This window comes from Bubalus bubalis, chromosome 3 (assembly GCF_019923935.1).
Source record: "Bubalus bubalis isolate 160015118507 breed Murrah chromosome 3, NDDB_SH_1, whole genome shotgun sequence".
NCBI classification, from domain to species: Eukaryota; Metazoa; Chordata; class Mammalia; order Artiodactyla; family Bovidae; genus Bubalus; species Bubalus bubalis.
Genome location: NC_059159.1, coordinates 36,858,742 through 36,883,883, shown reverse-complemented (window position 1 = coordinate 36,883,883; position 25,142 = coordinate 36,858,742). Strand labels below are relative to the sequence as shown.

The following is a 25,142-nucleotide window of genomic DNA, read 5'->3' as shown; positions in this document are numbered from 1 at the left end:
GACCCGACTGATCTGATCTGATGTTTAAGGACTGATGCAGCTGCATTTCATAAGGATTGGCATGGCATGTCTAGAATTCCATTTATCTCGAAGTATTTTCTAATTTTCTTTGTGCTTTCTTCTTTCAGTTATTGGTAACTCAGGAGTATATCACCAAATTTCCACATATTTGTGAGTTTCCCAAATTTCATTCCATTGTGATCAGAGAGCAAACACTGTATTATCAATCCTTTTATACTTAATCCTCTATTTCCTTGTTGATCTCGTTATTGTTCTACTCATTAATGAAAGTGGAGTACTAAAAAAATATAATCTTACTGTAAAACTGTATTTTTCTCCTTTCATTTCTGTCAGCTTGTTTCCTGTATTGTGGGATTCTGTAGGTAGATGTGTATATAACTATTTTGTCTTCCTGATGGATTGGCCCTTATATGTGGAATCTAAAATATGAAACAAATGAACTTATTTACACAACAGACTCACACATACAAAACAAATGTATAGTTACTAAAGGGGACAGGTGCTGGGGTAGGGATAAATTAGGAGTTTCAGATTAGCAGATACAAACCACTATACATAAAATAAACAACAAGGTCCTACTGTATAACACTGGGAATTATATTCAATATCCTGTAATAAACCAAAATGGAAAGTATCATGAAAAAGAATATACATGTATAACTGAATCACTTTGCTATATACCAAAAACACAACCCTGTAAATCAACTATACTTGAGTTAATTTTTTTTAATTTTTAAAAATATAGTGCTACTATAAACACTCTTCTCCTGGAAATCTTGATTCCAGCTTGTGCTTCTTCCAGTCCAGCGTTTCTCATGATGTACTCTGCATATAAGTTAAATAAGCACGGTGACAATATACAGCCTTGATGTACTCCTTTTCCTATTTGGAACCAGTCTGTTGTTCCATGACCAGTTCTAACTGTTGCTTCCTGACCTGCATACAAATTTCTCAAGAGGCAGGTCAGGTGGTCTGGTATTCCCATCTTTTTCAGAATTTTCCACAGTTTATTGTAATCCATACAGTCAAAGGCTTTGGCATAGTCAATAAAGCAGAAATAGATGTTTTTCTGGAACTCTCTTGCTTATTTGATGATCCAGTGGATGTTGGCAATTTGGCTCTGGTTCCTCTGCCTTTTCTAAAATCACCTTGAACATCTGGAAGTTCACAGTTCACGTATTGCTGAAGCCTGGCTTGGAGAATTTTGAGCATTACTTTACTAGCGTGTGAGATGAGTGCAATTGTGCTGTAGTTTAAGCATTCTTTGGCATTGCCTTTCTTTGGGATTGGAATAAAAACTGACCTTTTCCAGTCCTGTGGCCACTGCTGAGTTTTCCAAATTTGCTGGCATATTGAGTGCAGCACTTTCACAGCATCATCTTTCAGGATGTGAAATAGCTCAACTGGAATCCCATCACCTCCACTAGCTGTGTTCATAGTGATGCTTTCTAAGGCCCACTTGACTTCACATTCCAGGATGTCTGGCTCTAGGTCAGCGATCACACCATTGTGATTATCTGGGTCATGAAGATCTTTTTTGTATAGTTCTTCTGTGTATTCTTGCCATGTCTTCTTAACCTCTTCTGCTTCTGTTAGGTCCATACCATTTCTGTCCTTTATCGAGCCCATCTTTGCATGAAATGTTCCTTTGGTATCTCTGATTTTCTTGAAGAGATCTCTAGACCCTACCATTCTGTTGTTTTCCTCTATTTCTTTGCATTGATCGCTGAAGAAGGCTTTCTTATCTCTTCTTGCTATTCTTTGGAACTCTGCATTCAGATGCTTTTATCTTTCCTTTTCTCCTTTGCTTTTCACTTCTCTTCTTTTCACAGCTATTTGTAAGGCCTCCCCAGACTCCCATTTTGCTTTTTTGCATTTCTTTTCCATGGGGATGGTCTTGATCCCTGCCTCCTGTACAATGTCACGAACCTTAGTCCATAGTTCATCAGGCACTCTATCTATCAGATCTAGGCCCTTAAATCTATTTCTCACTTCCACTGTATAATCATAAGGGATTTGATTTAGGTCATACATGAATGGTCTAGTGGTTTTCCCTACTTTCTTCAATTTCAGTCTGAATTTGGCAATAAGGAGTTCATGATCTGAGCCACAGTCAGCTCCTGGTCTTGTTTTTGTTGACTGTATAGAGCTTTTCCATCTTTGGCTGCAAAGAATATAATCAATCTGATTTCGGTGTTGACCATCTGGTGATGTCCATGTGTAGAGTCTTCTCTTGTGTTGTTGGAAGAGGGTGTTTGCTATGACCAGTGCATTTTCTTGGCAAAACTCTATTAGTCTCTGCCCTGCTTCATTCCGTATTCCAAGGCCAAATTTGCCTGTTACTCCAGGTGTTTCTTGACTTCCTACTTTTGCATTCCAGTCCCCTATGATGAAAAGGACACCTTTTTTGGGTGTTAGTTCTAAAAGGTCTTGTAGGTCTTCATAGAACCGTTCAACTTCAGCTTCTTCAGCATTACTGGTTGGGGCATAGACTTGGATTACTGTGATACTGAATGGTTTGCCTTGGAAACGAACAGAAATCATTCTGTCGTTTTTGAGATTGCATCCAAGTACTGCATTTCGAACTCTTTTGTTGACCATGATGGCTACTCCATTTCTTCTGAGGGATTCCTGCCTGCAGTAGTAGATATAATGGTCATATGAGTTAAATTCACCATTCCAGTCCATTTCAGTTCGCTGATTCCTAGAAAGTCAACATTCACTCTTGCCATCTTTTGTTTGACCGCTTCCAATTTGCCTTGATTCATGGACCTGACATTCCAGGTTCCTATGCAATATTGCTCTTTACAGCATCGGACCTTGCTTCTATCACCAGTCACATCCACAACTGGATATTGTTTTTGCTTTGGCTCCATCCCTTCATTCTTTCTGGAGTTATTTCTCCACTGATCTCCAGTAGCATATTGGGCACCTACTGACCTGGGGAGTTCCTCTTTCAGTATCCTATCATTTTGCCTTTTCATACTGTTCATGGGGTTCTGAAGGCAAGAATACTGAAGTGGTTTGCCCTTCCCTTCTCCAGTGGACCACAATCTGTCAGACCTCTCCACCATGACCTGCCCGTCAGACTGGTTCCAAATAGGAAGAGGAGTACGTCAAGGCTGTATATTGTCACCCTGCTTATTTAACTTATATGCAGAGTACATCATGAGAAATGCTAGGCTGGAAGAAGCACAAGCTGGAATCAAGATTGCTGGGAGAAATATCAATAACCTCAGATATGCAGATGACACCACCCTTATGGCAGAAAGTGAAGAGGAACTAAAAAGCCTCTTGATGAAGGTGAAAGAGGAGAGTGAAAAAGTTGGCTTAAAACTCAACATTCAGAAAACGAAGATCATGGCATCCAGTCCCAGCACTTCATGGGAAATAGATGGGGAAACAGTGGAAACAGTGTCAGACTTTATTTTTTGGGACTCCAAAATCACTACAGATGGTGACTGCAGCCATGAAATTAAAAGACGCTTACTCCTTGGAAGGAAAGTTATGACCAACCTAGATAACATATTGAAAACCAGAGACATTACTTTGCCAACAAAGGTCCGTCTAGTCAAGGCTATGGTTTTTCCAGTGGTCATGTATGGATGTGAGAGTTGGACTGTGAAGAAAGCTGAGTGCCGAAGAATTGTTGCTTTTGAACTGTGGTGTTAGAGAAGACTCTTGAGAGTCCCTTGGACTGCAAGGAGATCCAACCAGTCCATTCTGAAGGAGATCAGCCCTGGGATTTCTTTGGAAGGAATGATGCTAAGGCTGAAACTCCAGTACTTTGGCCACCTCATGTGAAGAGTTGACTCACTGGAAAAGACTCTGATGCTGGGAGGGATTAGGGGCAGGAGGAGAAGGGGACGACAGAGGATGAGATGGCTGGATGGCATCACCGACTCGATGGACTTGAGTCTGAGTGAACTCCGGGAGTTGGTGATGGACAGGGAGGCCTGGTGTGCTGCGATTCATGGGGTCGCAAAGAGTCGGACACAACTGAGCGACTGAACTGAACTGATGAACACTCTTCGGAGAAGGCAATGGCACCCCATTCCAGTACTCCTGCCTGGAAAATCCCATGGATGGAGGAGCCTGGTAGGCTGCAGTCCATGGGGTCACCAAGAGTCGGACACGACTGAGCAACTTCCCTTTCACTTTTCACTTTCATGCACTGGAGAAGGAAATGGCAACCCACTCCAGTGTTCTTGCCTGGAGAATCCCAGGGATGGGGGAGCCTGGTGGGCTGCCATCTATGGTGTCACACAGAGTCAGACACGACTGAAGTGACTTAGCAGCAGCAGCAGCAGCATAAACACTCTTATCTTTTCAAAGTACATCCAAAACATATGCTTTTGATTTTATTGAGCTTAACTCAACTTCACTTTCCATTTCTGTTGCTTTATTTCTTGTATGTTCTTTGAGTTCACTCTTTTTCTAGCTTTTGAAGTTGAACATTTAGATCACTTAGTTTCACTTTCTTACATCTTCACATCTTTTAATAAACTAATTTTAATAAATGTTTTTAAAGTTATAAGCTTACTTGCAAAGTACTGTTTTAGCTGCATCCCACAAGTATCTTCACTGTATTATAAGTAGTTTACAGTCTTCATTACAATTTCCTCTTTAACTTATGAACAATAAGGATGCATTCTTAGTTTCCAAACTTTTAAAAAAAATTTACATTGTTTAAGATTTTTCTAACTGCATTAGGTAAGAAAACATGGTAAGTAGCTTGACATTTAAAGTATGTAAAGTATTCCTTTAAGATATATATAATTTTTTAAGTGCTCCTTATGACCCACACGTACGGCAGAAAGCAAAGAACTAAAGAGCCTCTTGATAAAAGTGAAAGAGGAGAGTGAAAAAGTTGGCTTAAAACTCAACATTCAGAAAACGAAGATCATGACATCTGGTTCCATCACTTCATGGCAAATATATGGGGAAACAGTGGAAACAGGGACAGACTTTAGTTTTTGGGGCTCCAAAATCCCTGCAGATGGTGACTGCAGCCATGAAATTAAAAGAGTTTGTTCCTTGGGAGAAAAGTTATGACCAACCTAGACAACATATTAAAAAGCAGAGACATTACTTTGCCAGCAAAGGTCCTTCTAGTCAAAGCTCTGGTTTTTCCAGCTGTCATGTACGGATGTGAGAGTTGGACTATAAAGAAAGCCGAGCTCCAAAGAATTGATGCTTTTCAACTGTGGTGTTGGAAAAGACACTTAAGAGCCCCTTGGACTGCAAGGAGACCCAACTGGTCCATCCTAAAGAAAATCAGTCCTGAATATTCATTGGAAGGACTGATGCTGAAGCTGAAGCTCCAATACTTTGGCTACCTGATGCAAAGAACTGACTCATTGGAAAACACCCTGATGCTGGGAAAGATTGAAGGTGGGAGGAGAAGGGGACAACAGAGGATGAGATGGTTGGATGGCATCACCGACTCGATGGACATGAGTTTCAGTAAACTCTGGGAACTGGTGATGGACAGGGAGGCCTGGCGTGCTGCAGTCCATGGAGTCGCAAAGAGTCAGACACAACTGAGCAACTGAACCGATGAATATAAAAGACTGTATTTTTTGGTTTCCTGGGTACATCATTGCTAGCTTTTTAAAATTTCATTGCTCAAAATTATTATATCTTTAAAGTATAAATTTACTGTTATTTACCCTACTTGGTACTCCATACTTATGTTGAAGACACACTTCTGTTTCTTAATGCTTGAAAAATTCCAGTCATTATCTCCTCAAACATTCTTTACTATTCCCTCTATTTTCTTCTCCTGGAATTCTTTTTACATATCTTCCTAAACCAAGCTTTTAACTATTGCTCTGGTTAGTTGGCATCAGAGCTTTATATAAGTAATGACCATGTACAAAATCAATTTTGAATACCGCTAGAAAACTTCACTGTCTTCTGGTGATTAACATGAGCTCCATTTCTACTATTCTCCTTCAAATTGAGAACTCTATGGCCTTTTGTTTGATTCCTTGTGTAACAGGCTCTTACTCATTGCTCAAAACTGAGGATTTCCAACACACAAACACTGTTGCAGTGCCAAGCTTTGTACTGAAACTGGTTAAAGGAGAAACCTAAATCAGAAACTGTCTTTAGAAAGTTAAATCCCTTTTTCAATCTCAGCAGAAAAGTAACAGAATTTTTAAGTATTTATAACATTCCCAGTTGATGTCATCTGGGAAAAGAATGGGTGTTAAGGCAGGAAAAGGCAGTAAGGGGAGCCAAGAAGTAATACCCTCTGTTAGTACTTCTCAGTACTATTTGCACTTCTATTTCAGCCACTCTCCAAATAAATGAAAGCACAGGTATTACAACACCAAAGCAAAAGCTATTCTAATTGGGAAAAATACCAATATTTGGACTTCTGGGGTTATTGTGACCTGATCTGCTGAAAGATAAAACATACAAAGACTAGTGAACACAATAAAACCATGACTTATACTGTTACCCCCGGTGAAAATCATAGAAGACTAGATTTATACTTCATGCAACAAGATGAGCTGCTGCTTTACAGGACATCTTTGAATTTGTTTAGGCAAATAGCCAAGACATCCATAAACTAAACAACTTTTACCTTTTACACACTGTGCAATTTCTTTAGAAATGACACTAAAAACTGTTAAAAAGGATCATTAAAACTCTCAAAAAGAAATTCATAAAAAGGATCATAAAAACTCTCAAAAAGAAATTCATAAAAAGTTAACTCATCTATTCTCTATGGCCAGTTTAAGTTCACAGAGAACTTCAGATAGTAAAGATACAAATGTATACATACAGATTATTTACTGGGTCTAGATGTATTCAAAGCAATTTTAACATACCAGATATGTTTTTGAACCAACCCACATTCAGAGCTGCTTCGATATAAAACTGCAATTGATCATGTATTTCAGAAATGAGTTTCTTAGTCATTTTCATTTCTTCAGAATTTTATAGAAAAGACAATTTTATAATTTCAGAAAAGATAAGGAAAACTATACTTTCTTGAAGATAAAAACCATATCTCATTCATCCCAACCTCGACAGTGTCTTGCAGACTACTACCATGCCTAGACAGGAACACTAGCTTTCCCATCTCCTTGTCAGCCTATGAAGGAAAAAAATTAACAGGGAACAGCCAGCCCTCCTGCAATCCATGAGAAAATCATCCAATCCCACACTGCAGTAAGTAAACCTTTCCAAGGCAAGGGCTGAATTCTGTGAGCCCTAGCAACCTTCCATCCTATAGAGCAGTGACTTTCAAACTGTTTTAACCGTGATTCACAGCAAAAAATGTATTTTATCACACAACTCAATACATACATGTGTATATGTAACTAAAACAGAAAATTTTGTTCAATTATACTTACTTAACCTTACCAGGTAAATAATGTACTCTGTTATTTTCCATTGTATTTCATTTCAAAAAACTGCTGATAACAACCCATTCAATTCCGCTTTCCATCAAAGAGCTACAACCTAGTCTGAATAACACCACTCCAGGACAGTGGTTTTCAAAGTGAGTTACATGTGCCTGAGTGGGTACGCAAAGATCTTCCAAGGGATTCAGAGCCACATGATGTTTTAACGGAATCAAATTCTAGATCCTCAACTTCCATAAAAATCTTTCCTAAAATAGAGACGTGTTTATGTGTAGATTCTCTTTGCACCTCTCTTTTCTTAATACCCTTCTCCCTACATAACAAATGAAAGGCTTTCTCCTATCCTGAGTTTTACTATGGTTCACTGCCTTGTTGTGTAAAAACTCCACCGTGATATAAAACCAGAGGAATAATTTAAAAATATTAATGTCAGTAGCAAAGTGAATGACTAGTAACTGGGTAACAAATCTTTTGGCAGGTCACACAGATGGCGCTAGTGGTAAAAGACCCCACTTGCCAATGCAGGAGACGTGAGACATGGGTTCAGTCCTTGGGATAGGAAGATCCTGGGGACGAGGGCATGGCAAACCACTCCAGTATTCATGCCTGGAGCATCCCATGGACAGAGGAGCCTGGTGGGCTACAGTCCGTGGGGTCACAGAGTTAGACATGACTGAAGCAACTTAGCACGCATGCATGCATGGACTGCAAAGTCTATTTCAACAAAACTGAAAGAAGACCTATCTGAGTTGTCAATCTATAAAATAAAATTGAAGCTAGAGCACTGGGTGATTGAACACATAATTCAGAAAGAGTTAAGAGAATAAAATAACAATCACTATTTAAAAAAGGAAAAACTTCTATTTCCATCTACTGATTTATGAGACCAGGGGCTTAACTTACATCTATTTTTGTTTTGTTTTAAGGCCGTGCTGCTCAGCTTGTGGGATCTCAGTTCCCTGTCCAGGGATTGCACACAGGCCACAGCAGTTAAACCCCGAATCCTAACCACTAAGCCACCAGGGAATTCCCAACTTATATCTAGTTAAAAAAAGAAAGAAAAGAAAAAAACTGAAACATATCTTTTTCTAGACATTAATAATATTCAGTAGAGCTTAATGACTTAATTGGGCAGGATAACCAATATATCTCTTAAGACCTGCATTTCCAGTAATTCTTACACCTTATCATACTATTTTTTAAGTGTATACAATATTTATGATGTAATCATTTGTATACTTTAAATTACGGCAATACTGCAATACAAAAGAAATTTATGTGCATATTTTTATTGCAGAGCAATTAGACCAATTTTTCTAATGGCTTTCAAGCACAAAATATTACTGTAGGCTAGTGGTTCTCAAAAGTGTTGTCCCTGAACCAACAACATCAGCATTACCTTGTTAACTTTCTAGAAATCCAAAATCTAGGATCCCACAGATCTAGTGAATCAGAAACTCTAGGGGTGGGGCCCAGCAATCGTCCTTTAAATAAACACTAGAGGTAAAATTCTGATGCACACTCAAATTTGTGTTCTAAAAAATCACTTTTTAGAATAAAATTCCAAGGAAGATGTTAAAACTAACACAAGGAGGGGGGAAAATGTAAAATTCCTGCTGAAGAATTTATTCACATTTTTTTATTCAATGGATCGGTGATGGATATTATCATAAATCACTATGACTGACTATACTGGATATGTCTAAAGCATGAATTTTTTATTTAAATTGCCAGAATTAACAGTACAATAGAACTGACATACTTCAAATCTTTTTAAATTTAAAATTAAAAATTTTTTAAGGAACAAGGGGTGTATGTAAACATTTTACAGAGTAGATAAACTTAAATGTTAAAGGATCACCAGTCTAGAGTAATGGTTCTCAAACTGTGGCCCTTGGACTGGCAGTAATGCAATCACCTACAAGCTTATTAGAAACACAAATTCTCAGGCTCCAGCCCAACATACTGTGTTCCAATAAGTTTTCTGGGTGATTTTTATCCACTTTAGAGTCTAAAAGCTGCTGGTCTATACTAGAGCATCTAGTCCCAAAATTTGATGTGCATCTGAATTAACTGGAGAACGCCTTAAAACATCAATTGCTATAGACTCTAATTCCAAAGTGTCAGATTCAGAAGTCTGGGGTAGCTTCCAAAATTTTCATTTCTAACAAGTTCCCCAGGAGATTATTAATGTGATGCTGCTATTTCACAATCACATTCTGAGAATCACTCACTGGTCTAGAGGGCTCTAGAAACCATATCTATACTTTCCTATGTCAATATCCAAAATGTAAACCATTCCCAACATCCTTCAGAGTAGGGTTCCCTCATGATACGCTCTCATACATTTGCCTTATACACTTTGTTCATTTGCCTTATACACTTTGCTTTTTTGGGGACTCAGCAGAGTCCGGCGAGGACATGGAATCAAAGCCACTGCAAGGTGTCATCTCTTAGAGCGTTGTGGGTCAGGAAGATCCCCTGGAGAAGGGAGAAGCTATCTACTCCAGTATTCTTGGGCTTCTCTGGTGGCTCAGACGGGAAGGAATCCGCCTACAATGCAAGAGACCTGGGTTCAGTCCCTGGGTCAGGAAGATCCACTGGAAGAGGGCATGGCAACCCACTCCAATATTCTTGCCCAGAGAATCCCACGAACAGAGGAGCCTGGCGGGCTACAGTCCATGGGGTCGCAAAGAGTCGGACACAACTGAGCGACTAAGTGCACTATTCATCTTTTTTCTTCAGTAGAATTAAACTTCTATGAGTACAAGAGCCACACGAACCTTGCCCCTTCTGTATACCCAGCACCAAGGCACAATGCCTACCTGATAGTAGGTATTAAACATATTAATAGATAATTAACATTTGTTGAATAAATTACATGAAATGTCAGTTTTAATATAACACAGCTAAGGCTATTATTAGAATGCCAATTGTCCTGATTTACCTGGGGCTATCTCCCAAGTGCTAAGAGGACTGAAAGTCCTGTGTCCCAGGACTATCTAGCCTACCATATTAAATATCATTAATGTCAAAAGACAAAGAAATATCTAAATAATGCATTATTCAACTTGTTTTACAATTTCATTCTTAACCCTAACCTCTAAATAGACTTCTATTATACAATGCAACTACAAATAAAATCAAGATTTATTCAGTGATTAAAATTAACATTGTATATACCACCAAGAAACTTGACAAAAAATTTTAAGACAGTTTTAGTACAGGGGTTGGGGGAGACTTATAAACTTACCCTCTTTAGCCAAATATAACTCTTTAAATTTTGCTCTCTTTTGATTAAATTCTTGCTCAAGCTGTTGCTTTGCACGTAAAAATTCTGCATTAATTTTTTCCAATTCTGCCACCCGCTGCTGAAGAGAAACTGAAAGGAAAAATACTAGTTAACAAGTAATAATTTTTATTTATAAATTAAGTTACAAGAATTGATTAATATTGCAGCTGCATATTTCTATAAAGAAACAAGTGGTCAAGCTTCTCCCAAAGATCCAATATATTCCCGCAAATTCTAATTTTTCAAAAAAGACACTTCCACTCAACTTAATTCACACGTTGTGAATGAATCCTATAAGCTGAAACAGTACATATATGGAGAATCACATAAAGCAAATTTCCCAAAAGAAAGCTTCAAAGTTCCTTTGTATAACTAAGTACGTCCATCCACTTATGGATCTGTTAAATATTGGATTATTTGGGCTGTTTATCCCACAAACAAATCCACTGCCAATCTTGCTAGTTCCTGTCTCTTTCATGCGTTGTAAGCAAAATCTAAAGGGCATTCTGATTAGGACAGCTATTCTAGACTGAACCACTCTCCCACTTTCAAGATGGCTCATTAGACTGAAATCATAATGAAAAAACCTTTCATATAGAAAGGATACAGAACTGCACATTCTGTATGAACTCTCCATTACTGGGAGATTATCCGGTTTTTAGATTAACTTAATTATGGTATGGCAGGGACTGGGACCCATTTTTACTTGAGGAGCTCTATAATTTGGCCACAGCTGATTATATAAACACCTATCCTGACCAAACCCTGAGAGTATTTTGCTTGAACCAAGGAGAGGGAAATCCAAACTCTTGGCGGCAACCTTTACTCCAACAGCAACCCAGCCACAAAGCTATGACCCTAATTGCTCCAGGGGACGCTTATCGACAGTAACTGCTGCTACTACTGCTAAGTCACTTCAGTTGTGTCCAACTCTGTGCGACCCCATAGATGGCAGCGCACCAGGCTCCTCTGTCCCTGGGATTCTCCAGGCAAGAATACTGGAGCAGGTTGCCATTTCCTTCTCCAATGCATGTATGCATGCTAAGTCGCTTCAGTCGTGTCCGACTCCGTGCAACCCCATGGACAGCAGCCGACCAGGCTCCTCTGTCCAAGGGATTCTCCAAGCAAGAATACTGGAATGGGTTGCCATTTCCTTCTCCAATGTATGAATGCATGTTAAGTCACTTCAGTTGTGTCCGATTCTGTGCAACCCCAGGGACAGCAGCTCACCAGGCTCCTCTGTCCACGCGATTCTCCAAGCAAAAATACTGGAGCGGGTTGCCATTTTCTTCTCCCAGAAAGGGAGATAATACTATGTGTTATCAGTAGTAACACGTCTGCCTAATTACCTAGGTCAGCAGAGGTCTCGGATCCCTACAACCAGATAAAAACAATTTACTAAAATTTTAACCATGATCTGAGATTATCTCTGAAGGCTCTCAGTTCAGTTCAGTCACTCAGTCGTGTCCGACTCTTTGCGACCCCATGAATCGCAGCACACCAGGCCTCCCTGTCCATCACCAACTCCCGGAGTTCACTCAGACTCACGTCCATCGAGTCGGTGATGCCATCCAGCCATCTCATCCTCTGTCGTCCCCTTCTCTTCCTGCCCCCAATCCCTCCCAGCATCAGAGTCTTTTCCAATGAGTCAACTCTTCGCATGAGGTGGCCAAAGTACTGGAGTTTCAGCTTTAGCATCATTCCTTCCAAAGAAATCCCAGGGCTGATCTCCTTCAGAATGGACTGGTTGGATCTCCTTGCAGTCCAAGGGACTCTCAAGAGTCTTCTCCAACACCACAGTTCAAAAGCATCAATTCTTCGGCACTCAGCTTTCTTCACAGTCCAACTCTCACATCCATACATGACCACTGGAAAAACCATAGCCTTGACTAGACAGATCTTTGTTGGCAAAGTAATGTCTCTGCTTTTGAATATGCTATCTAGGTTGGTCATAACTTTCCTTCCAAGGAGTAAGCGTCTTTTAATTTCATGGCTGCAGTCACCATCTGCAGTGATTCTGGAGCCCAAAAAAATTAAGTCTGACACTGTTTCCACTGTTTCCCCATCTATTTCCCATGAAGTGATGGGACCAGATAATACTCCTCTAAACCTATTACTCAGTTAAATTGAGCTTATAATTTTATAGCACCCAGAAAAAAAAGACTGGAAAAAACGCAATGATCTGTCTACAAGATATAGGATTACAGCTAATTAATTTCTTCCATGTGCTTCTCAAAGTTCTCTACAACTCCTTCAATACTAAATAATTAAAACCAGTATTTATTTGCTCCCATGACATCTTCAGTCAAGCCTCACTACAGATCTAACAGCATCAAAGCAATCCATGGCAAAAAGAGAAAATGATAGCTGCTTTGAGTTCCCTGTCATTAAAGGTAAGGAGTTATTTTGAGGAGCAAGCATCTAGGATCTTTTCGTCAAAGCAAAGAATGACATCTGATCATCTGAACACGTGTTATACCTCAGAGAAAAAGAGGAATGGAGAATCCACTGGAAGGGGGAAATGTGTAGTTATTTCATATTTACTTTTGAAATCATGAAGAAAATAAGTTCTCTGTACTATTTACTTGTCTTGGTATTTTTAATTGTCCAGATTCCAATTGTTAAATAAATTAAGCAAATTTTCCACTTCACGTTTTAGTTACAGGTAGCTACTCATTAAAACATGAGTTAGGGAAAAGCAATGGGAAATAAAGAAAGATGATCCTTCTGTTCTTACTTGTCACTAAAAACTACACTCCCACCCACTACTACCTTCCACTAAAGTGCACAGACACACACAAAATGTCCATACTTTCAACATTATATTTAGAAACTGAAGCTAATAAATCAATAAAAACTAAAATACAGCCTTTAAAATTACAGCCAAGAAAGATTAAGTGTGTTTCCAATACTCCCCACCCTGTCCTGGCTCTGACCCACAGTTGAGGCGCAGTCCACACCCACAGATCTGGCTGCCTCTCTGCACAACTGAGGACAAATTTCAATTCCAGCAGTCATGATCCCCTTGAGGATATACCAAGTAACTCTCTTTTTCTTTTTTTTTTTTTTTTATAAAAAAATTTTTAATCCTCCCCAAAATTTTTTTAAATCCACCTCAACTATTTCCAACATACTACTGTTCTACAACACATAAAAAAGCCCAAACAACTGCTTTTTATAAGAATGCCTCTACAGCTTCATCTGGAAAAATCAATTCACCTTGCATAAAACGGCAAGAAAGTTTAAAAACAGGCATCCCTTAAATCATAATGCATGAGCAACCAACCACAAATCAAACTGAAAATAGATCTCATCACACAAAATTTTTTTTTTAACATGGCGACTAGCAGTTCACAATAACAATAGTTCATGTAAAAACCACTTAGCCTGGCATATTAGAAAAAATGGGTAAATGTTAGCTATAAACTAGTAAGATTTAATGATATTAAATGAATAAGGAAAAACAGCAGAGTGATCAACTGGCTTTGACAAAAGACCAGAAGTCACTTCCAGCCTCATGATTCTGACTCAGTTCCATGCTTAGACTTCCAGCTCATATCATTCCCTACTACATGTATCATCCTAGCAACATGCGACCATTAATGCCAACTTCAACAACACTAAGCCTGCTGTAACTCACAGCTGAGAGCTATTAGCATATCAGACTCTGTTAAACATTCCACACATTCTGTATACTGCTACCTTCTTTTGAGTAGTAAAATAAAGGGGGCGCACTATGTTATGCAATGACTTCTTTTAATGCTTGATATGCAGAGAGAAAAATTATTACATCATTTATTCAAAGTGTCTGCACTGGTGGCATAGTGATGAGCATAGCTGCCTACCAAAAGTGTCTGAATTAAGCAACAATACAAAAAGAAAAGAATAGTATGGCAAATAAATGAAGGAAAGGTGCAATAATTGTTAGGTATATCTCCTTCCCTAATTTTGACATGAATGTGAAAATATGTAATAATTTAGAAATATTTTAAAGCCTCAAGCTGGGTCCTACTATTACACTCTAACGTATACTAAACTTGATGAGACATTATCAATGGGGGGGAAAACACAATCTAGGTTAAACGTTACTACTATCAGAATTTTTTTTGTTTAAAAAAGTTTAAGATCCAGGAAAACACCTATTTCAAGCAAAAAAAAAATTGCATAACTCCAGTGGAACAAAAGAATCTGAACAGTTCCTGAAACTCAGAAGTCTTAACTTGTATATCATTGACTTTGCTAAGTCACTTCAGTCGTGTCCTTCTCTGTGCAACCCCATAGACAGCAGCCCACCAGACTCCCCCGTCCCTGGGATTCTCCAGGCAAGAACACTGGAGTGGGTTGCCCTTTCCTTCTCCAATGCATGAAAGTGAAAAGGGAAAGTGAAGTCGCTCAGTCGTGTCGACCCTCAGCAACCCCATGGACTGCAGCCTACCAAGCTCCTCCATCCATGGGATTTTCCAGGCAAAAGTACTGGAGTGGGGTGCCACTGCCTTCTCTGATCATTGACTTTAAAGTGAAACTATTAAGTATTGTAGGTATGTACATCCATCCAATGGAATAATATTAAGTCAGAAAAATTATATTAAAAGACACAAAATTATATTGATATATAACATAATACAATCTATGGAAATATATATGCTGCTGCTAAGTCGCTTCAGTCGTGTCCGACTTTGTGCGACCCCATAGACGGTAGCCCACCAGGCTTCCCCGTCCCTGGGATTCTCCAGGCAAGAACACTGGAGTGGGTTGCCATTTCCTTCTCCAGTGCATGAAAGTGAAAAATAAAGTGAAGTCGCTCAGTCGTGTCCTACCCCTAGCAACCCCATGGACTGCAGCCTACCAGGCCCCTCCACCCACGGGATTTTCCAGGCAAGAGTACTGGAATGGGTTGCCATTGCCTTCTCTGATAGATAGATAGATAGATAGATATGTATGTGTGTGTGTGTGTGTGTGTGTGTATATATATATATATATGCCAAATTATATTGAGTGGTTCTCTCTCTGAATCAAAGCTAATCAAAAGGATAAATTACACTTGATTGGATTTAAATTAAAAAGTAGTAAGGTGCTTCATTTTTAAGTTTCAGTCATTATAATTTTGTCCTATTGCTCCATCTCAATTTCTCTGCTCCTAAAAAGTACACATAACTTATTTCAATGGTCTTAAAATATTTTAACACACTAAAGAGTCATTTTTTAAAACTACACATATATTTTCCCAGGACAAATAATTTGCTAAAATTTAAAAAAAATCTGCTAAAAACAAAAATCTTTTGTTTCAGAAGCGGCCTTTCAGCTGGCAAATGACCTGTACTCTGAAAACTCTTCCCTGTACTCTGAAAACTCTGTCCAGCCTTTTGAGGGATTACTAAAAATTATTATTTGCAGTAAATACACTCACTGAATGATGCCTTGTTTAGGAAATATTCAGTAAATCCACAATTACTTGCCTCAGTAAGGAAGGGGAAGGAGAAGGTAAAGTAGAGCAGTCTACAATAACATTACCAGTCACCCGACAGTATTAGAGCAAACAGATATAGCACTTGGGAATAATTTTTCCCATAATACTAAAGATAAATCATAAATTCTTTAGTATAATAGAAAGCCTGTCATCTCATTTTATATAATCCTCCAAAATCTGACCCTAACAACTTTAAGATACTGCAGCCTTTCTCCCTGTCCATTTACTCAGATGAAACATTTCTAAAACAAAAGAACATCTGGTGATGAAGTTTACACAGAACATCTTTTTAGCCTTCCTTATGTGAAGCAAAATGAAAACCCTTATTTTCTTTTACTCTTTTATTCTTTTTTTAAAACTCTCTTAAGTAACTAGGTGCTATAGTATTTCAGATAAAAGATAACAAATGATGGGTTTCAAATAAGAAAGTCAATTATTTCTCATGTAAAAATTAGGTGTTTATGCAAATGACTTGAAAATGTTGTCATAAATCCAGGAAAAATATTAAATGAAAAGAACTGGCAACAAATTTTAATTCAGGTAGATAATGAGATAATGAAAAATTAAGAAGAGAGTCTTCAAAAGGGCAAAAGTAGAATTAAGGATGGAAAAAACTGATATGGGGAATGGGTGGCAGGGGTGACAAGAACTGCGGTGAGAAGAATCAAAAAACAGAACATTTTCTAATTTTCAACCTCCCTAGAGATGTTAATGATCAAAATTAATTAACCTCTAGGCATTTGCAGTGTGGAATTTTATGGGTCCAATTTTTAGTTTACATTATTGAGTGGGAATAACAACTGGATAATAGTGTTATAAGGATTGTATAGATTACTATAGTCCAATGTATTTCAAACTAAATGTCAATCCATTAGTAAGCCGTTACATCAATGTAGTGATTAGCAATCTGCCATTTAAAGTTAATAATAAAATATAACAGGAAATACCAGCAACACATTTAATATGGGTATATGTTATTTCATGATTGGATTGCGCTGGAGAAAGTGCTTCTTACAGTGGAGAGAGGTCAAAATAGTTTGAAACACCAATTCCTAATTCATGCAGGAATCCATTCCTATAACAGACATGTGATCACATGGCTTACACATAAACATAAACCTAACAACTCAGTTCACTGCCTTATGGGGCAGCCAATTCCACCATTAAGAGATTTTAGATTATCCTTCCCGCTTTACTTGAACAACTGGTCACCTGTTAGAAATATCTATTTTTACTAAAAGAACCTTAAATCATCTTCCTTAGAAATCTTAGTTTTGCCCTACAGAATCAGTGAGGAAAATTTCTATTATCTGACATCTCACACTTGTCCTCTCCTTTATTCTCCAGATGAAACATCTCTTCCCCCTTTAATAATGTCTAAATTCTTCATGATCTCAGTTGCTCTCTCTGCACACTACAGTTAAGTCAAAATTCTACATAAAACAGGACACTCTAATCCTTACACAATACCAGCTTAGTAGAAACATTGTATCTGGGGGCTATACTCTTAATAACATACTATAAATTTACCCTAGCTTTTACTGGCTGTGATCTCACATTGTCATTGCTGGCCCAATAAAGATAACTTCAAAAATAAGCTGACTATACACAATATCTTATATAAAATGTATAACCAACAAAGACCTACTGTATAGCACAGGGAACTACACTTAGTATTTTGTAATAACCTATAATGGAAAAGCATCTGAAAAAGAATACACACACACACAAGCAAATATATACAACTGAATCACTGTGCTGTACACCTGAAACTAACACAACATTTTAAGTCAACAATACTTCAATTTTTTTAAAAAGCTAACTATATGGCTGAAATAAACTATGGACATTTTTTAATACTGGTCAAGACATACAATATAAGTTCAACCACCATTACATGCATCTTACCAGATAATTTTTTTAATCACCTTAATTTCTGATTACACATAGCCCAATTACCATAACTGTCAAAAGCTCATGTTCAACAACTGATATAACTATGTGTGGATAAAAATGGATAGCTATCTTATTCGATTTGTACAAATTGGTATTATTCTACTTCGAGTATTTCAAATACCAAATGCCAAGCCAGATGAAAAAGCAAGACTCTCACTGGACTTTTTGAAAAGAAGATACATTTTCTAACTATTTGGATATTTAAATATTTGAGAGTCCCACTTACAAGACAAATAAAGCAATTCCAAACTTATATATCTTAAGCTTAAAACTCAAAGAAGGCTTAAGAAAAGGCCAAAAGAATTCAGCTTTCTGCCTATAACTCTACTGGCATTCATAAGTAGAACCACATCATGCCACTTTAGGACCTGGCTTGGAACTCTGAGAATTCACTATCCGTGAAGCTGAATTTAATCTTTATTTTGTGCTTGAATTAACCATGTGTCAGTAAGGTTGCTGGTGAGAATGCAAATTAGTACAACCACTTTGGAAAACAGTTCCTTACAGATGCACACCTACCATATGATACAGCAATCCTACAAATAAAAACATATTTCCACACACAGATTTGCACACAAGTGCTCACCAAAGCTTTGATAATACTTATAAAACTACTTTGGCTTATGATAACCAAAAACTGGAAATAAACCAAAATGCCCACTATAAATGGACAAATAATAGTGTATCCATACAATTAAATATTAGCAACAAAAAAGAATGCATTACTAATTCACACAATCTGGATAAATCTCAAGAGCAACGTTTAAGTGAAAGAAATCAGACACAAACAGTATGATCCCACTTATATAAAATTCTAGAAAAGGCAAAACGATGACAACAGAAAGTAGAGCAGCACTTGCCCAGAGGAGTTTAACCACAAAGTGTCATGAAAGAACTTTTTGGGGTAAAACATTCTATTAACACAATTATGGTGATGGTTACAAACTATGTATGTTTGAAAACTCATGAATCTATATACTTAAACCTAGTAAATTTTAGCATAAACTGTTTTTTGATCAGCTCTACTGTGGTATGAATTTAAAAGTACAAGAATAATGCTTGGTAGCATTAAGTGCTAGCCTATTAGTGCTTCACAGCATAAGGGCTATCCTCTTCAGGCCAGTTTTATTATCTTCATAGCACTTATTACTTGGAGAAGGCAATGGCACCCCACTCCAGTACTCTTGCCTGGAAAATCCCATGGACGGAGGAGCCTGGTAGGCTGTAGCCCATGGGGTCGCTAAGAGTCAGACACGACTGAGCGACTTTACTTTGACTTTTCACTTTCATGCAATGGAGAAGGAAATGGCAACCCACTCCAGTGTTCTTGCCTGGAGAATCCTAGGGATGCGGGAGCCTGATGAGCTGCCATCTATGGCGTCGCACAGAGTCAGACACGACTGAATCGACTTAGCAGCAGCAGCATTTATTATTATCTGAAACTATTTCCCTAAATATCTGAATGTTTAAATATTGTTCCATACTAGAGGAGACCCTCAGTGAAAACTGAGACTGTATATATCCTGCTCATTGTTACATATTACATTTTTAACGCCTTGAACTGTGGCTAACACATGGAAGGCATTCAATAAACATTTACTAAATAAATAAGTAAAAAAGATAAGCAGGAACAACTAAAACCCATTGATGAAGAGGGGCATAAGTCAGGGTTTTAAAAGACAGCAAGGATTTGAAGAAACAAAGGAGAGAAGAGTCTTCAACTGCAATGGAAATGAGACATTAATGTATATCTGTCTAGGAGCCAGCAAACATCTCTGACGCGGACAAAACTGCAACTTTCCCAACTTTGCATACAAGTCCCAATGAGTTACTCCTTGGCTTTCCAACATGGTAGCCATGGGGCTTCCCTGGTAGCTCAGTTGGTAAGGAATCTGCTTGCAATGCAAGAAACCCTGGTTTGATTCCTGGGTCAGAAGAACTACTGGAGAAGGGATAGGCTACCCACTCCAGTATTCTTGGGCTTCCCTTGTGGCTCAGCTGGTAAAGAATCTGCCTGCAATGCGGAGACCTGGGTTCGATCCCTGGACTGGGAAGATCCCCTGGAGAGGGGAAAGACTACCCACTCCAGTATTCTGGCCTGGAGAAGTCCATGGACTATACAGTCCATGGGATCACAAAGAGCCTTGACATGACCGAGCAACTTTCATTTTCCAGCCACCAAACACATGAAATGTGGCCATCTGAATTGTGTGTTAAATATGAAACATATATGGAATTTTGAAGACTTCAGTACAAAAATATTTTACTATCTCATTAATACTTTCTATCACATGTAGAAATTATAACATCTGGAATATACTGGATAAATAAAATTGAGTGTTAAAATTGATTTCACAGAAAGTTATACACACATGTTCAGAGAAGCATTATTCATAACATCTAAAGAAAGGAAACTCAAATGCTCAACTGATGACTGGATAAGCAAAATTTGGTATATTTATACAGCAGAATACCATATATCCAAAAAGGAATGAAGTACTAACAAGTTACAAGACGGATGAGCCTTGAAAACATTAAGTAAAAAAAAGCCAGACACCAAAGGCTACCTATTGTATGATTCCATTTATATGTAATATCCAGAGAAGAAAAATTCATCGAGACTAAAATATTAGTGGTTGCCAGCAGTTGGGGACAGAGAAGGCGATGGCACCCCACTCCAGTACTCTTGCCTGGAAAATCCCATGGACAGAGGAGCCTGGTAGGCTGCAGTCCATGGGGTCGCCAAGAGTCAGACACAACTGAGCGACTTCACTTTCATTTTTCATTTTCAAGCATTGGAGAAGGAAATGGCAAACCACTCCAGTGTTCTTGCCTGGAGAATCCCAGGGATGGGGGAGCCGTGTGGGCTGCCATCTATGGGGTCACACAGTCGGACACGACTGAAGTGACTTAGCAGTACCAGTTTGGGAAGAAGGAATGGAATGGGGAATGACTGTTAACGGTCAGGGTATTCTTTGGAGGATGAGGAACATATTTTGAAATTAGTGGTGATGGATGCACAGCTCTGCAGATAGTCTAAAAACCACTGAATTGTATGTTTTAAAGGGGTGAAGTCGATGATGTATGAATTGAATCTCAATAAAGCTGTTAATAAAATTAATCTCAATAAAATTAATTTCACCTTTCTATTTAGAAGTGTTTCAGTTTGATTTTTTTAATCTTTCAATGTGGCTGCCAGACGCAACTAAAGTGACCTAGCACAGCACAGCACAATGTGGCTGCCAGAAAAAATTTACACTCTTTGGCTCACATTACATCTCTATTGGACAGCACTGTTCTAGAGAGCTTATGGGGGGAGGGGGATACCCTGGATACTTTCTCATTTTTACCTCTATTTGTCTTACACTATTTTTCCCAATTTGCCAGCCTGCTTCAAGTATCACCGTACTTTACAGCCAACTGAGACACTAAGATCAGTCATCTTAAAACCCAAGATTCCCTTCTCCCCTGTGCTTTTACAGTACACGGTGTTACTCTACTACAGTGTGCGGACTATTGTGGTCTAATGAGATAAGGAGTTTGTGCAAGAATGTAAAATCAACTAGGACACTGAGCACATTTCCAGCATTTCTTGAGAAAAAATGACTGATTCTAGGTCTGGGGCAGAAGTATAAATGATAAACCTGGAACACCTTGGCACCTACTGCAATTTTATGAAAGGATTTCCCTTTGTAACAAAGGAGTCAACTTAGAGGATTCAATGGCCAACAATGAGATAATCTGAACATCAGTGTGGCAGGCTGAACCAACCCTTCCCCTCAAATACTAATTTCCTGATCACCAATCCAGTAAATATTACCTTATAAATGATGTAATTAAGGATCTTGAGAAAAGTAGTTTATCCCGGACTATAATGTACCCATAAAATCATTCCTCCACCATTCCAGATAAAGGGGCATTATAGATACTCACACATACAATTCACAGCAAATAACTATTAATAAAAAATTTAATTACTTTTGGCTAACAATCCCTTTAAAATGCAAATTTACTCAGAATAGTCTGAAGATTTTTTTTTCATTTTAACTGGAGGCTAATTACAATATTTTGTTGTTTTTTGCCATACATTTACATGAATCAACACAGGTGTACATATGTCCCCCATCCCACCTCCCTCCCCACCCCATCCCTCTGGATTGTCCCACAGCACTGGCTTTCAGTGCCCTGCTTCATGCATCAAACTTGCACTGGTTATCTATTTTACATATGGTAATCTACATGTTTCAATGCTATTCTCTCAAATCATCCCACCCCCACCTTCTCCCAGAGTCCAAAAGTCTGTTCTTTACATCTCTCTTTTGCTGTCTTGCATACATGGTCATCATTACCATCTTTCTAAATTCCATATATATGCATTTATATACTGTATTGGTGTTTCTCTGACTTACTTCACTCTGTATAATAGGCTCCAGTTTCATCCACCTCATTAGAACTGACTCAAATGAGTTCTTTTTTATAGCTGAATAATATTCCATTGCATTTATGTACCACAACTTCTTTATCCATTCGTCTGCCAATGAACATCTAGGTTGCTTCTGGGTCCTAGCTATTGTAAACAGTGCTGCAATGAACCCTGGAATACAAATGTCTCTTTTTTCAATTCTGGTTTCCTCAGTGTGTATGCCCAGCAGTGGGACTGCTGGGTCATATGGCAGTTCTATTTCTAGTTCTTTAAGGACTCTCCACACTGTTCTCCATAGTGGCTATACTAGTTTGCATTCCCACCAACAGTGTAAGAGGGGTCCCTTTTCTCCACACCCTCTCCAGCATTTGTTTGTAGACTTTTTGATGGCAACATTTCTGACCAGCAAGAGATTGTACCTCATTGTGGTTTTGACTTGCATTTCTCTGATAATAAGTGATGTTGAGCTTTTCATGTGTTTGTTAGCCATCTGCATGTCTTCTTTGGAGAAATGTCTATTTAGTTCTTTGGCACATTTTTTGATTGTGTTGTTTATTTTTCTGGTATTGAGCTGCATGAGATGCTTATATATTTTGGAGATTAATTCTTCGTCAGTTGTATCATTTGCTATTATTTCCCCCCATTCTGAAGGCTGCCTTTTCACTGTGCTTATAGTTTCCTTCCTTGTGTAAAAGCTTTTAAGTTTAATTAGGTCCCATTTGTTAACTTTTGTTTTTATTTTCATTACTCTGGGAGGTGGGTCATAGAGGATCTGACTCTACATATGTTTTCCTCTCAGAGTTTTATAATTTCTGGTCTTACATTTAGATCTTTAATCCATTTTGAGTTTATTTTTGTGTATGGTGTTAGAAAGTGTTCTAGTTTCATTCTTTTACAGGTAGTTGGCCAGTTTTTCCAGCACCATTTGTTAAAAAGATTGTCTTTTCTACATTGTATATTTTTGCCTCCTTTGTCAAAGATAAGGTGTCCATAGGTGCGTGGATTTATCTCTGGGCTTTCTATTTTGTTTCATTGACCTATATTTCTGTCTTTGTGCCAGTACCATATTGTCTTGATGAAGATTTTTTTCTTTTAATCATTTACTGGGGGGGGGGGGGGGGGGGGGGAATTAAGCCTAACACAACATATGATACCTCTTAGAACCATTTTGATTATACTATAAAACAAATCAAATCCCCAATGTACACACTGCCCTTCATTATAACACAGAAAACCTAAAATGTAGGTGTTAATTTCTTAAAGGGTAGATATAATTTCTTATCTCTCTACATGTGTTTATAGAAGGACTACAATATAACTACACAGCTGACATTAGGAGTTACTTATCACAAGAAAAGCTCTTCATAAATAAATAATAAAAACACAAGCATTATATTTTATTTATAAGGAAAGTTAAATGCATTATTTATGAGCTTTTCAGAAATATCAAGGTCATACACTGAAAGGGATCAGAATTTTGATAAATAGTTATCCTAAGTGTGGAGAAAGAAGATTAATTATATATCCCTGAGGAGACATGAGAAATCAACAGGCAAAAGTATTTCCAGGAGAGAGTGCTAATGTTATTGGGGTTGTTGCAGGGTCTCAAAGTTAGAAAAAATTAAATAATGGAAGCTAACAACTAAGTATCCGCTACCTATCAGGTATCATATAGAAAGCAGTGAAGCATAATAATTGAAAGCACAGGCTCTGGAATTAATTTTTAAATCCCAGCTCTGCCACTTATAAACTGGTTTCTTCTCTTTACCTGTAAAAATGAAGACTAGATTACTACTACATTCCAGGGTTGTAGGAAGGATTAAATAATCTATATACAGCTTAAAGAGTATTAGGCAAGTTATTTTATACACTGGCTCATTAAATTTTCAAAACAAACCATAAAGTAGGCATACAATCCCCAGTTATAGGTGAGGAAACATTCTGAGAAATTAAGTAAAATGCCTACTGTTGCAGTTAATAAAAGGCAGAGCTGGGTTCAAACACCAATCTGTCAAGGCCTAGAAAGATTACCCTGTGATTGTAAGTATTTATAGAGATTAATATAGGAGATCCATGCATCACACGAGTTATAAACAAGTATAATATCACCTTCTAGGGTGGCTCTTTTATTTAGTCACGCTGTTAATTTACATGTTGAAATATATATACTCAGTAAGTCATTTTCCTTCACAGTAAGGGCATTATACTGTTAGGGTTTTGTTTTTTTTTAAGTTATTTGTGTAACTTTATATCAGAATGGTAAAGGCACAATCTAAAGCATTTTATTATTAACCAGTGGTTCTCAACTGGAGCTGTTTTGCTCCCCAGAGGACATTTGGCAATGTCTGGAGACATTCCTGGTTGTCACAACCAAGGGCTAAGGGTACTGGTATTCAGTGGTTAGAGGTCAAAGAGGCTGCTTAACATCCTACAATGTAAAGGACAGTCATACACAACAAAGAATAATCCAGCCTAAAATGTCAATAGTGGTAAAGGTTATAAACTGATAGGGAGGGTTGAGAATTTCAGATACAAGTGACAGACCAGAAGACGGGTAGTAAGTCTCTCTCCAAAGGAAACCATAAACAAAACAAAAAGACA

At 38.0% G+C, this 25,142-nt stretch overlaps 1 protein-coding gene across 4 annotated transcripts in view; it reads right to left on the bottom strand.

Moving 5' to 3' along the window:
* The window catches only part of RABEP1 (rabaptin, RAB GTPase binding effector protein 1), a 97,705-nt gene that overhangs the window by 57,202 nt on the left and 15,361 nt on the right, over positions 1 to 25,142 (bottom strand). For 3 of the 4 annotated variants that reach the window (XM_044939396.1, XM_044939400.1, XM_006060038.3), the window contains exon 2: positions 10,657 to 10,785. The exons of the other annotated variant lie outside the window; for it this stretch is intronic. In XM_044939396.1, coding sequence (XP_044795331.1) covers positions 10,657 to 10,785 — 129 coding nt within the window. The remainder of the gene's footprint in view (positions 1 to 10,656; positions 10,786 to 25,142) is intronic. 4 annotated transcript variants of the gene reach the window in all.